General features: G+C 18.4%; 3 protein-coding genes across 3 annotated transcripts; 2 read left to right on the forward strand and 1 right to left on the reverse strand.

Annotated features, from left to right (window-relative positions):
- The first annotated feature begins 1,135 nt into the window (after window positions 1–1,135).
- LOC100869329 (regulator of microtubule dynamics protein 1) lies at window positions 1,136–3,957 on the forward strand. Its single transcript, XM_003690460.3, has 6 exons — window positions 1,136–1,568; window positions 1,673–1,852; window positions 1,973–2,137; window positions 2,400–2,614; window positions 2,703–2,941; window positions 3,078–3,957. Exons 2-6 carry the CDS (start codon window positions 1,677–1,679, stop codon window positions 3,339–3,341), a joined length of 1,059 nt encoding a protein of 352 aa, XP_003690508.1. The 5' UTR covers window positions 1,136–1,568; window positions 1,673–1,676; the 3' UTR covers window positions 3,342–3,957.
- Window positions 3,958–4,381: 424 nt separating this feature from the next.
- LOC100872478 (lysocardiolipin acyltransferase 1) lies at window positions 4,382–7,772 on the forward strand. Its single transcript, XM_012494696.2, has 5 exons — window positions 4,382–4,545; window positions 4,945–5,124; window positions 5,241–5,448; window positions 6,458–7,024; window positions 7,099–7,772. The coding sequence occupies exons 2-5, from the start codon at window positions 4,957–4,959 to the stop codon at window positions 7,263–7,265; spliced, it is 1,110 nt and encodes a 369-aa protein (XP_012350150.1). The 5' UTR covers window positions 4,382–4,545; window positions 4,945–4,956; the 3' UTR covers window positions 7,266–7,772.
- A 2,527-nt stretch (window positions 7,773–10,299) lies between these two features.
- Nnp-1 (Ribosomal RNA processing protein 1 homolog Nnp-1) lies at window positions 10,300–13,566 on the reverse strand. Its single transcript, XM_031920370.2, has 7 exons — window positions 13,252–13,566; window positions 12,900–13,123; window positions 12,639–12,809; window positions 12,353–12,535; window positions 11,715–11,992; window positions 10,858–11,635; window positions 10,300–10,601 (listed from the first exon to the last, which is right to left on the reverse strand). Exons 1-7 carry the CDS (start codon window positions 13,469–13,471, stop codon window positions 10,371–10,373), a joined length of 2,085 nt encoding a protein of 694 aa, XP_031776230.2. The 5' UTR covers window positions 13,472–13,566; the 3' UTR covers window positions 10,300–10,370.

The raw sequence follows: 13,566 nt of genomic DNA on the forward strand, positions 1-13,566 counted from the left end.
TAAGAAATAAAGCACATAATAGATACATAGAAAAGATCTCTGAATTAATAGTGCAATTATTAAATGAGATATCTAAATTAAAATTAAAATATCAATAATAAAGCATGTACATTCTTTTAATGAAAAAATTTTAAATTTAACATTTCAATACAATATTTAATATCAAACTTATACACACCGCGCGCGCGCACACATACACATATGACGCACGCAATGCCAAAGTTATTAGAATAAAAAATATATAATTAAGATTTATTCAATTTTTAGATATTTATCCATTAAATATATATATATATAAATATATAATGATATATTTATATATTAAACATTTTTTTTAAAATAAAAAAAGATTTTATTTATTCTTACAATTTAAAATCTAATCACAATATGTAATTATTTTGTTAGTTATAACAATATAAATTATTTTAACTATATATGAATATTTTATGTGAATAATTTATTTTAAAATATTCTTTATATAATTTTGAATTTATTCTTTTTATCCTAAGTATTAAAAATTAGTAAATTAAATTAAAAAATATTATAAAAATTTTATTTAATAATATTACAATATTTAATTATTTCAATAATATATTTTTATTAAATAATATTAAAAAACATAAAGAAGTGATAATTTTGTAATGAATCTTTAAACAAATTTAATTTTTTTATATGCATATGTATGTAATACTTTTTAATAAACTAATCTAATTCTTTTTAATAAACTATATATTTCAATTAAATATATCGACTATGTATATGTAGATATAAAAACATATACTGCAATAAAATATATATATTTTTCCTTTTATATTATACTAAAGATTAAAATTATTATATAATATCATATTGTAATAAATGTATAATTACATGACATTATTTAGTTATATCAAAGCTAGTAAAACATATTTATTATATGAAATATAAAAAACAAAATATATATATTATAATTTTAAAATAATGAGATTTAAATAATTTGATTTTTTTTTAAATTATTTTGAAAATTGATTACTTTAAAAATTAATTAATTAAAAAATTGAAAATATTTAACCAATAATAAAATTAATGTATACACACGTAATCATACGAGTAAAGCATTATTTATATATATCTGTATAGATATATATATATATATATATATATATATATATATATATATATATAGAATAATCACAGAGTATTAGTATTAAATTCACGATTTGATTTCATTTTTAATCATTTTATACTTTGAACTTATATATAAAAGTATGTTATGTCATTACTAACGGTTAAATAGTAAAGTCAAATTTATAATGGAAACTGTATTTAATATAGTATATACATATCAGTTATTTGCTAGACATATTAACCTGCCGGTGTACAATGTCGTTTCTTTGAAGTGTAATTAATATTTTAAAGAAAAAAAAAATGTTTTTATATTCATAAATTAAACGAAAATATTGTTTTTTTATTGAGATAATAAAATGTTTGTTCTATGGAAGTGTATTAATGAATGATAAATGTAGAGAATTGATGAGAATTGATTAATTCTTCAATATAATTTATAATAAAAGATACAAAAAATAACGGTATTATAACTTTTTTATTCGTATATTATTATTTTGTATATTTTATTCATATATATATTATTCATTTAATAAAATAAAAACTATTTTACATATTATATTTACAGCATAATGCATAATAATTTAATTGCTGCCGCCATCGGTGTAACCGTTGGTGTAATAAGTGCAGCTAGTATTTTTATTTATCGTAAAATTTTGGCAAATCAACAGTATAGTACAACAATTTCTGATTTAGATGCTGCCAATAAAAAAATTGATGAGTTACAATCAGAATTAGAAGCATTAAGGTAACTATATAATTTCATATAAAATATTGATATAAGTATTTTTTTTAGTTTATATTATTATTATTATTTTATAAAATTAATAACTATCTTGTTATATATTGTTTTTTTATTTTATTTAAGATTACAATTAAGACAACAAAAAAAGAAAAAAAAAATTTCAAGAAAATTTAGTTCTAATGATAGTACATATACTGTAATAGATAATGATACAGATATTGATATTGGAGATGATGAATTCTATGATTGTTCTGATGGTGAAAGTGTTGTTAGCGATAATGATTTAAGGTTAGTATAATTATATAAATATATGTAATGTAAGTATGTTAAATTTATATGAGTAACACGTATGAGGATTTATAATTTATTCTAGTAAAAATGTGAATCTACTTCCTGAAGAAACATCTTAAGAATATTCAAATTATACTATTTAATTCATGATTTAAGCATGATTATTTATATTAATTTGGAAAGTTAGAATTTGATCATTTTGGCAAATAAAGTTATTTTAAAAATGTAAAAGGAAGAGATTATATGTTCAGTAATATAGGATCTCAGAGGAACTGAACCAGCTGGATATAATACTTAAGGAGATTGATGAACAAGTAAACAATGAATTTGATGTCAAGACTTACTACACATTGAAAACATTGGTAAAATCCCATCAAGACAATGTAGAAATAATATGGAGATTTGCAAGAGCTAGTTATTATCATGCAGAAGCACAGAGTGATAAAAATTTTAGAAGAATAATTATTCTTGAAGGTATTTATAAAATATTTTTTTATATTTTTGTTTCTGCATGTTATAATAAAAATAAAAATAAATTAAATAAATTATTAAATTATAATAGGAATCCAAGAATGTGAGAGAACTATTGAAAATCGAAATTCTGATTTATATAAATGGTATGCTATTCTCATAGGATTAAATGGAGATTATCTATCAATGGCAGATCAAATAAAAAATGGTGTTATTTTTAAAAATTATATAATAATGGCTTTAGAAATATGTCCAGATGACTCTGAACTACATTATCTTCTAGGAAGATTTAAATATGAAATTGCTAATTTAAGTTGGATTGAGAAAAAGGTAAATTTTAAATTTTATTTTAATATATTAATCAATTTTAATATAACAAAATATTATTTTATGCAAAATTATAATTTATAATTAAATGAATGGATTTAAATTAATAGTTTAAATTTCCTTTATATTTTTTTTATAGGTAGCAGCAACATTATTTGCTGAAATTCCAAGTGCCTCATATGAAGAAGCACTTGATTGTTTTAAAACTGCAATAAGACTTGAAGATAAAAATCCACATATTCAATTATATATTAGTAAATGTTATATTGCTTTAAATGAATATTCATGTGCAATTGATTCATTAAAAAAAATTTTAGAAAAATCAATAATAACAGTTGATGATGAAAAAGTGCATACAGAAGCAAGTAAACTTTTAAACAAATATTCAAAACATAACTTATAGCGAAAAATAATATATTTGTACATTCAATTCGTATTTAATAGTTATGCTATTTCCACATTCATATACAGATAAAAACAACTATATTATGGCTTAATCTAAACATTAACATCAAATAGTTTATAATCAATTATATGGAATGATAGGTACTAAAATTTATGCAAAACATTTTATCTACAGGTATTGTAAGTTTATTATTTTAATTGAGATTTTATGAAAGAAATAATTTATCAAGATCTGCAAAAAATTTGCCTATCAATGCAGATTTAGGAATATGCACTTTATTTACGTTACAATTTATAGTACAATTTAACAAATTATATTTAGAACAATATATATAGAGAATGATATGATGCAGATATATGTATATATTTACAGGTTTCTGGATTTAGTTATTTTCTTATAAGAATTTATAGAACTTATTATTGGTATATATTCATTGTATACAATTTCTATAAGTAAAACTTATATACAAATTAATACACTTTTGTATAATTAAATTGTAATTTAATTATAGATTTTGAGTGATTCATCTCCCTAAATATTTTTATTTCAATAGAAATATCCTCTATTTGATGTATCTTTCGAAATTATAATTAAAGTAAACTTTTATTATTTATATTGCTTTTTATCTCTGCATTTAATACATAATAACTTTTATAATAATAATTAATTTTTCTAACTTAGTCAAAATATATTAAAAGATAAAACTTTAATTAATTAAATTATCATATTTTATTTTTTTTATATATATTAATTTGTATAATTAAATATATTTATATTAATAAAAGAAATTTAAATGTAAAACTAAAATTATTAAACAATAATAAAAAAATTAAAAATAAATAATAATTTTTTATAATGTATATAATGTATATATAATGTATATATTATATGTATACAGTTTTTGTTTTTATAATATTTATAGATTTTATTTTGTTGTTATATATATTTATGAAAAAGTTGTAGGAGAAAATTTTTGTAGATAACCATGAACTTTTCTCTTGTTTTAACAAATCAATAATGGTCCAACACAGCATCCCAGAACTCAGTAGATACTGGATGGAGAGAATGGGGCAAAAGGGGTGAAACAGAGGAAGCCCTTCTAGTAAAATAGAAGGGAAGCCAAAGAAAATATTTCAGAAAGAAATAGTTAACATTGAATACTTAAAAAGAAATATTTGATTCAGAAGATACACATGACAAGGTAAGCTTTGTTATTTTAAAAATGTAACTATGTATTTAAAATTTTTGACATTTTTAATATTATTTATCTCAATATTAAGTTTTTCTTATTTTTATTTTTTTAATATTAATTATTATTTAAAAATATAAATTTAATATTATTATATATATAAATTGAGAAATATTTTATTATTAACAAAAGTTTCTTTTATCTTTATTTATCTTTATTTATATATCTTTTATTTATATTTTTTTATCTTTTATATTTGTTATATTATACTGTTTTTATTTATTTGTTTATTGTTTTTTTATTTAAAAAAATACAAGTATTTTGAAATATCTTTAATTGATAAATTCTTAAGCTTCATATATATATATACATATTAAACAATTTTATTATATTTTTCTTTAAATATTTAAGACACAATTTGAGATGCGTGGACTTTTACGAGGTACTTTATATTGTGTACTATGGTATGGCAGTATAGTGGCTGGCTTTTTATTCATTGCTTGCCCTATGTTACCGCTATTATTCTTTAGTCCTCCAAAATTTCGAAAATGTGGTGATCTGTTACTTTCTTGTTGGGAGCTTTATTCTACAGTAAGCAAAACAAACTTTTTCTTTTTTTTAGAAGATTACACTTTTCTTACATATAAATTATACAATTTTATAATTATTATATGAATAAATTATAAATCATTCTTTATATATTCTAGGCTCTTTTAAAAGTATTTGGTGTGAAAATTTTTGTGTCAGGAGATCATATATCTCCAAATGAATCTGCTGTTCTTGTAATGAATCATAGAACACGAGTAGATTGGAATTTTTTATGGGCTGCAATGTATCAAGCATGTTTACCTAGTGTAGCAACTCATAGATTAAAATTTGTTTTGAAAGATCCTATACGGCATATTCCAGGACCAGGTAAAATATATTAACATGAAATACTTTATGTGCTTATATATATAAAATGTTAATATATTCATAAGATAAAGAAAGATCTATTTGAAAGATCGATTCTAAAATCAAAAACAAATACAAATATTGATATAGAAAAATATCAATTGAAATTTATTTATTAAATTATAAACAATTTAATCGATGATGTAGCAAGAGCAAAATGCGACAGTGGAAATAAAGATAAAATAATTTCATTTTATTTCTATTTCGTTTAAACTACAATTGCTTATAATTTAATAAATTTTAACTGATATTTTTATATATGAATTATTTGTTTTGGTTTTTAAAATCAGCTCTTTAAAACTGCTTTTTTAATGTATTAACAATCTGTATTATATAACTCTAATAATTATATATAAAATATTCCATTATAATCTTTTTATGCAATAATTTTTGAGAATTTAAAAATTATTTAAAAAAAAAATTTGTTTTAAGATTTGTTTTAAATATTTTATTACATGAATTTTATGTAAATGTCTTTTTGAAAATTGATTTATTTTTTAAATAAAATTTTTTACATATTTTTATTTAACACGTTTTGAGGATTAATTTATATTTATTATTAATATATTAATCTCAAATTTTCTTTTAAATTTTCTATAATCAAATATACAATTTTATTAACAAAATTTTATATTAAAATCTTAGAGTCTATTTTGTATTTATAATAAAATATTTTTTTTGAAATAAAATAAATTCTATTTAAAGCATTGTTCTATTTATAGCTTTATTTTCAATAAAAAATGAATGAATGAATTTGAATAAATTTTATTTAAATTTTTAATGAAAAAATTATAATGATTAATATAATTATAATATTCTGTGTAATTTTAAATAGTTTTGAACTATTAAACTATATAAATATAATTTTTATATGAAAATATATTTTGAAAATTAATATTAATTAAAATATTTTTTTTTATAATATTGATTTTATGAATGTTTAAAATTTTAAAGTATTATTGTGTAACAGGATGGATAATGCAAATGAATGGTTTCCTTTATATAACTCGTCGCTGGGAAGAAGATCAAAATCGATTGTCACGAACTTTGGATTATTTAATAGCTCTTGATAGACGTTTTCAATTACTTATATTTCCTGAAGGTACTGATTTGACAAAAAGCAGCAAGGAAAAATCCAACAAATATGCCATGCAACATGTTTTACCGCAATATTCTTTTATTTTGCATCCAAAAACAACAGGATTTAGTTATTTAGTTCGACATCTTCAACAAGCAAAATATCTTAATGCTGTTTATGATTTAACAATTGCATATCCTGATTATATTCCACAATCTGAATTAGATTTAATGAAAGGAAAATTACCAAATGAAGTACATTTTCATATTGAGCGAATACCTTCATGGAATATGCCGACAGATGATTTAACATTAAGACAATGGTTACAAGAAAGATGGTTTAACAAAGAACAAATTTTAAAACAATTTTATAAAAAAAAAGGTTTTTCTGCTAAAATTTGGCCTTTAACGAAATTACGTCCTTTACATATTGCATTTAGTTTCTGGAGTATTTTAACAGGTAATATTTTATTATATTTATTTTTATTTTTTTAAAAATTTCGATTAAAAATCTATTTTCTTTTTTAATTTCAGGATGTACCATACTTTTACTTATTATTTCACCAGTATTCCAATTATGGACTCTAGTACATTCAGCTTTCTTTATTGCTCTATCTTTCTTTACTACTGGTTTTAATCAACTTGAAATGGGATGGTACTGGCGTTGGAAAATGCATTTTCTTACAAAAAAATATAGTTAATAAAATATGAAACTGTTTAGTGTAAGTAAATTCCAAATTGTTTTGAAAATATGAAATTGTTTATTTCTATATTTTTTATTATAAATATATAACAATTCATGTATCATTTATATATTTATAAATTTGATATGTTGATTTAATGAAATTAATTTAATTTTTAAAGATTAATAGAAATTTATATTTTTTATAAACTTATATGAAAATTTTAAGTTGCATAATGACAATTTAAACTAGGAAACAGTACATATGGGAACATTTATCTTATAAATAGTATGTAAATTTAATATAAAATTAATTTGAATGAATTGACATAAAACAAAAAAAACTTTATTGACTGAAATATATGAATATATATTGAAATTATATCAATTCTGTCTATAGTGAATAAGGTAAAAAGTATGATAGAATTGTAAAATGTATTTACTTTAATATTACAGTAAAATTAATTCCTTTTAAAGATAATTTAATTATTGAATAAAATAGACATTTTACATTTTGAAATTCTAATATTATATTATATATTATATGAATATTATTTATTATGTTTCATTACTATACAATATTAATATAAAATTTAAAGACTATTTTCATATATAATTTATTTTATGTATTTTATGTTTATGTAATTTCATTTATATTTTGATATATTTTTATTGATTATTTGTAAATTTTAATATATTTTGATTGATTACTTGTAAATTATAAAAAATTGAAATTAAAATTGATAAGTTAAGAAAAATTATTTTTATTAATATTAATGTTTATCTAGTGTTTATCTAATATTAATGTAGTTTTCTATTTATATAATTATATATAATAGTTTCATATTCATGTAATTATATATAATATGTTAATATTTATTTAATTGACTTCTTATTTTTATTTTTAAAAATTGGAAAAATAAAAATTATTTATACAATTATTGATCAAAAAAATTAAAAAATAAATAGTTTATTATTATAAATATAATCATAAAATATTGATAAATTTTTAAATCTTTTTTTATATAATATTCGTAAACAAACATGAATATCAAAATATATAATAAATGACATAAATTCAGTTATTTAATTTACATATAGATGTTTTATTCATTTTTAAATTATATATCAAATAAAACATTAGATTTATATATAATCAAATTAAATAATGATCTGAAAAAATATTTTCTGTAATTATAAACATACTTTATGTAAACTTTATATATGAAATGTATATAAAATTGTCTTTAAAGTAGATATGTAATAATATTTAATTCATTAAATATTAAAGACTATAAATATAATATAATTCAACAGAAATAATTGATGTTAAGAAAAAATAGTTCTTAAATATAATATATGTTTGTATATTTTTAAAATTATATTGTATAAATTTAAAAAAAAAATTAGAACGAATATTATAATGATTTTTTTTATTAAATATCATTTATATAAATAGAAATTTAAAAAAAAAATTATTTTGCTTTTAATAATATAATTAATAAAAAAAATAATATAAAACATAATACACAATATGTATATCTAATTTTGAATGATACATGTAGTTTTGCAATAATTAAAAATTTTCTAAAATTAATATTATTAAAAGTTATAATTTTACAATATTTAATCTATGATACAATCAATATTATATTTAAACACATAGCATGGCAAATATTTTTATTTTGGTTTAAATGATACTATGTTTTTTTCATTCTTTTTTAAAAAATATAACTAAAATCAACCTAGCTAACAATGCACACAGTGCCTCATTATCTCATATTTCGAAGTACAAATGTACATATATATTAAAATAAAATTAGGGATATAAAAAATTTTAAAATTTTACAAAATTTAAAATTTGATCAAGATAAAGTATGAGATAGTTATGCACTTAAAATTTTTTAAATTAATTAAATTAATGTTATAAAATTTTATATGTTTCAATGTTATTCTTGTTAAATTTCAATATGAACTGAAGATATAATGAATATAAATGTATTTAATAATATGTGTAGAATGTAACTTTTAAATATTTGATTTTATAATAGTAATTAAAACTCTATTTTTCTATAGTAATAGAAATGTTATGAGTAAAAGTGAATTCATGTGCCAAAAAAATATGTGTATTAGTGTACTTTTATGAATATTATTCAAAAAACATAAGATTGTATTTGAATTTTAAAAATCTATTTAAGGTCTCCATCTATAAAAAATTTTCATTATTATTTTTAGTTATTTTTCATCAGTTTCAAATTACAAAAAAAATAGATTAGTATTAACTCTTCGTTTTAAATAATTAATTTATAAAACATACTTCATTTTTATATTGTAATATATAATATTTTATATTTCTATTTATTTTATAGTATATCTCATATTATTTTTAAAATATGTATTTAAATATTTGTTACATGATATTAAAATATATATATATATATATATATATATATATATATATATGTAGTTATTATATTTAGTATCATTAGAAAAAAAAATGAACTATAAAATAAAAATAAAAATCACGAATTTATTCTAATATATTTTATGTTGTAAAAACATGAAATTTTAATATTGTATAAATGTGTAAACTATGTATAAAATAAATGTGTAAACTAATATATTATAACGAAAAAAGATAAAATATAAATATAATAAATATATTTAAACCTATGATCTTATATAAAAATTTTTATCCTCATTATTTATAATTAAAATATGTAATTATCATTATACAATAATTAAAAAATCAAAATTAATTTTATTTTATATATTATTGATATAATTTTTATATTATTTTTAGTTTTTTAAAAAATACAAATTAATTGTTTATATTATTATTATTTAAATATTATTAAAAATTTTAAATATTTATTGATATAAATCATAAGAATTTATATTAAATCTTTAAAATAAAATTTATATAACATTATGAATTCTTTTTTCTATAAATACATTTATATATATAATATTATTTATATTTATATATATATTAATTGCAAAGAATCAAAATTAAAAATAAAGGTTATCATAATACATTAAAAATATTAATATTTTATACAATTCTATTTTTATTTGTTTTATTAACAAATAATTATTAAATCATTCATTAATATATTAAATATTATAGAATATTTTTTTTATAAAATGGATTAATTGGACTTGGTATAGGACTTGCTTTTAATACACCTGCTAATGGTTTTTTATTTGCATCAAAAGGTATAGCTGGGCTTTTCCGAATTTGTGAAATATATTCAGATGTATGTTGAGCTGTATTACATTGAAGAGCAATTTTTACTCGTTTTTTGGAATTTGTAGTAGTTCTTGTTTTATACTGTTCTTTCAAACTTTTATTCTGTAATAAAAAGATTAATATACAAAAATGTTAGTTAAAACTTATTTTTTAAATTACAAATATTTCTTGCATAAGATGAAATGCAAAAAGTAATATATATGTATATATATATATATATTATAAAAAAAAATGATAAAGATATTAATAATCATAACAATTTCAAGTAAGTTATACAATTTGCAAAATAAAGAAAAAAAGAAACTTGAAAATTTAGTTAATATTTCTCAATTATTAAAATAAATATAATAGAACTTACATTTTTTTCATTTTTTAATTTTGTTAGTATGGGCATTAACCATATTGGCTTTTTATCGAGTATATCATTTTCTTGCTCATGATTATTTGTAATTGAATTACTAACAATTTTTGAACATGATTTTGTGTTCTTATTATTCAATGAACAAATAGGTGTTTCTACATGATCAGAAATATTCCACTTCCCAAAATTTTTTAATTTTGTTGATTTTTTCTTTTTTGCTTGAGTGATAACATTTAATGTTTTTACAGTTGTATTTTTATTTTTTTTTAATTTTATTTTTTTATTTTCGTCAGTATTCTCAATAAATAAATGATTCTTCTTTTTATAATTATTTTTTAAATTTGATTTATAAGTATTTTGATTCTGATTTTTTTCTATTATTTTACATTTTTTTTTCATATTAAAACTGTTTTTATCTGATATTTGTAAATTTGTATTTGTTAAATAATTCGTAGTATTTAATTTATGCTTTAATTTTCTCTTCTTTTTTACAACTTCACTTTCATCTATTTCTGTAGATTCACTTTTACTATTATTTCTATCACTAATATTTTTTAATTCTTCTTCACTAGATTTATTATTTTCATTATTTTGCATTAATTGTTTATTTTTTTTTCTCTTGCGTCTTTTTTGTAACTTATCCATATATAGTTCATTCTCAAATTTTAAAAGACGTATTGCAGCTGACTTTGTATCTATATTTTTCTTTTCTATTTTTGGGACTTTTATTTCCTTAATACCTAGTGGCATTTTACCTTCTGATAATTCTGTAAATCTGCAAAAACATTTTAATAAATTTAAATTTATTAATATTTTTAATGCATTTTTTAATAAACAGTAGTATATTTGTATACTCTTTAATAAGACGACGTAATTGTCTACGTGATTTTGTTGTTGATGACGGATGAAATTTATATTTATTTAACAATATAGCTATCTTTTCAGAATTAAAAGGTATTTGAGGCAAATCAACATCTATTCTACCAGCTCTTGGATCTAATGGTTTTTCTACATCACAATTTATTTGATTTTGAAGAAATTGTTCTTTTACTTCAGTAATATTATCATCCATTTCATCATCTGATAATTCAATCTTTTCCATAATATCAATAGAACCAGCAGGGAAACCAGCCTATGCAAAAATAATATATATTAAAAGTTTTATATTATATATTAAAAGTTGAATTATAAGATGCTTCATCCAATTGCATTTAAATATCTAAATATTTGTTTTTGTTTTTTTATTAACAAATTGATCTTTATTTAAATGAATTAAATAAATGAAATTATATTATTTCTGATTTGAATTAAGTTTAGAACTTAGGATGAAGAAAAAATTTCAGTATTCCAAATCGCCACTATTTTAATGCTTAAAATAAGATACATATTCTCCTAGTCATTATATCAAAAAATAAAATAAAATTATTATAATTATATATTATATATATTATATATAATAAAACTAGCAAATAATAAAAATATTAATACTCACATCTCTCCAAGCTTTAAATTTCTCCATATAATCTATACCAATATCTGATTGAAAAATTAAATATCTGAAAATATGTCTCATAATATGTCTAATTTGTCTTTCATCATCCATAGGTATAAAATATGAAATAAATGGTTTAATAAATTCTGTAACAATATCTTCTGGTACATTTCCATTACTGATCTACATAAATTAAAATTTATTATTATTATGTATTAATAATATAATATTAATATTATTAGATATTAATAATAAATAAATATTTAATATAATTTTTAAAAATTACCTTTGAAAGTTCTTCTAAAAATATTTCTGTTACATGCATGTTAAAACCTTGACATATTTGTGGATCTACTAATAATTTTTCAAGTATTTCAGAAAAACCTTTTATCCATTCAATATCCCATAAGTTTTCTTTACATTTTTGAAAAGTTTGTCGAATTATTCTTCGAACTAACTAAATAAAAATATTTAGCAATAAAATTTTATAATATGCAATACTATATATTTTATAAATACATACGAAAAATATTCCATTAATATTTACCATACAAAATTTATCTAACCTATATTGATCTATACCAAACCATTCAATGCCTAATGTTCTTAATGTACATAATGTATAAAGTAGTATTACATCTTTAGTTTTAAAACAATGTACAATTTTACTAAGAGATTCTGCCAATTCTTCTTGAATTAAAGGTTTATCCGACATCCACATACAGTAAAATAAACCTTTCCATAATCGCATAAAATCTGCTTCTGTAAATGCTATAAAAAAAAAAAAATATTTAAATTAATAATATAAATAAATAAGTAGTTAAGTATATAGAAATTAAAGTTAAATTAAATAAAATTTATATATATAAATTTTTAATTAATAAAAATATAAATCTTACTAAATGAACTTTGTGAACGAACTGTTAACCATTTTCTTAAATTTTTTAATACTCTATCTCGAATTATTTTATCATTGCTTGAAAGTAATCGAGCAAATTTAATTTCTTGTGCAATAACAATTGCTTTTTTGTCTTTTTCATTTATTGAAATTATTTGCTTCATACGTTGCATAGGTATTTGTAACGATGCATGCGTGCATCGAACTTTCTTGACTGCCATTTTTAAGTATTAAAAGAAATTAACTAAAGGAAATAATACGATGCAATTGCTATACTATCTACTGAAACTTTTAAGGTATATTTTCATATGACAAT

This window comes from Apis florea, unplaced genomic scaffold (assembly GCF_048593485.1).
Source record: "Apis florea isolate Af1SG1 unplaced genomic scaffold, ASM4859348v1 contig_3496_pilon, whole genome shotgun sequence".
NCBI classification, from domain to species: Eukaryota; Metazoa; Arthropoda; class Insecta; order Hymenoptera; family Apidae; genus Apis; species Apis florea.

Coding starts and splice junctions, on each gene's coding strand:
- Nnp-1 (XM_031920370.2), bottom strand. CDS start 13,471: ATGGCAGTCAAGAAAGTTCGATGCACGCATGCATCGTTACAAATACCT. Junction 13,124..13,251: donor TCGTTCACAAAGTTCATTTA/GTAAGATTTATA, acceptor TTTTTTTTATAG/CATTTACAGAAGCAGATTTT. Junction 12,810..12,899: donor GGTTAGATAAATTTTGTATG/GTAAATATTAAT, acceptor ATTTTTATTTAG/TTAGTTCGAAGAATAATTCG.
- LOC100869329 (XM_003690460.3), top strand. CDS start 1,677: ATGCATAATAATTTAATTGCTGCCGCCATCGGTGTAACCGTTGGTGTA. Junction 2,615..2,702: donor AAGAATAATTATTCTTGAAG/GTATTTATAAAA, acceptor AAATTATAATAG/GAATCCAAGAATGTGAGAGA. Junction 2,942..3,077: donor TAAGTTGGATTGAGAAAAAG/GTAAATTTTAAA, acceptor TTTTTTTTATAG/GTAGCAGCAACATTATTTGC.
- LOC100872478 (XM_012494696.2), top strand. CDS start 4,957: ATGCGTGGACTTTTACGAGGTACTTTATATTGTGTACTATGGTATGGC. Junction 5,449..6,457: donor ACGGCATATTCCAGGACCAG/GTAAAATATATT, acceptor ATTGTGTAACAG/GATGGATAATGCAAATGAAT. Junction 7,025..7,098: donor TTTCTGGAGTATTTTAACAG/GTAATATTTTAT, acceptor TTTTAATTTCAG/GATGTACCATACTTTTACTT.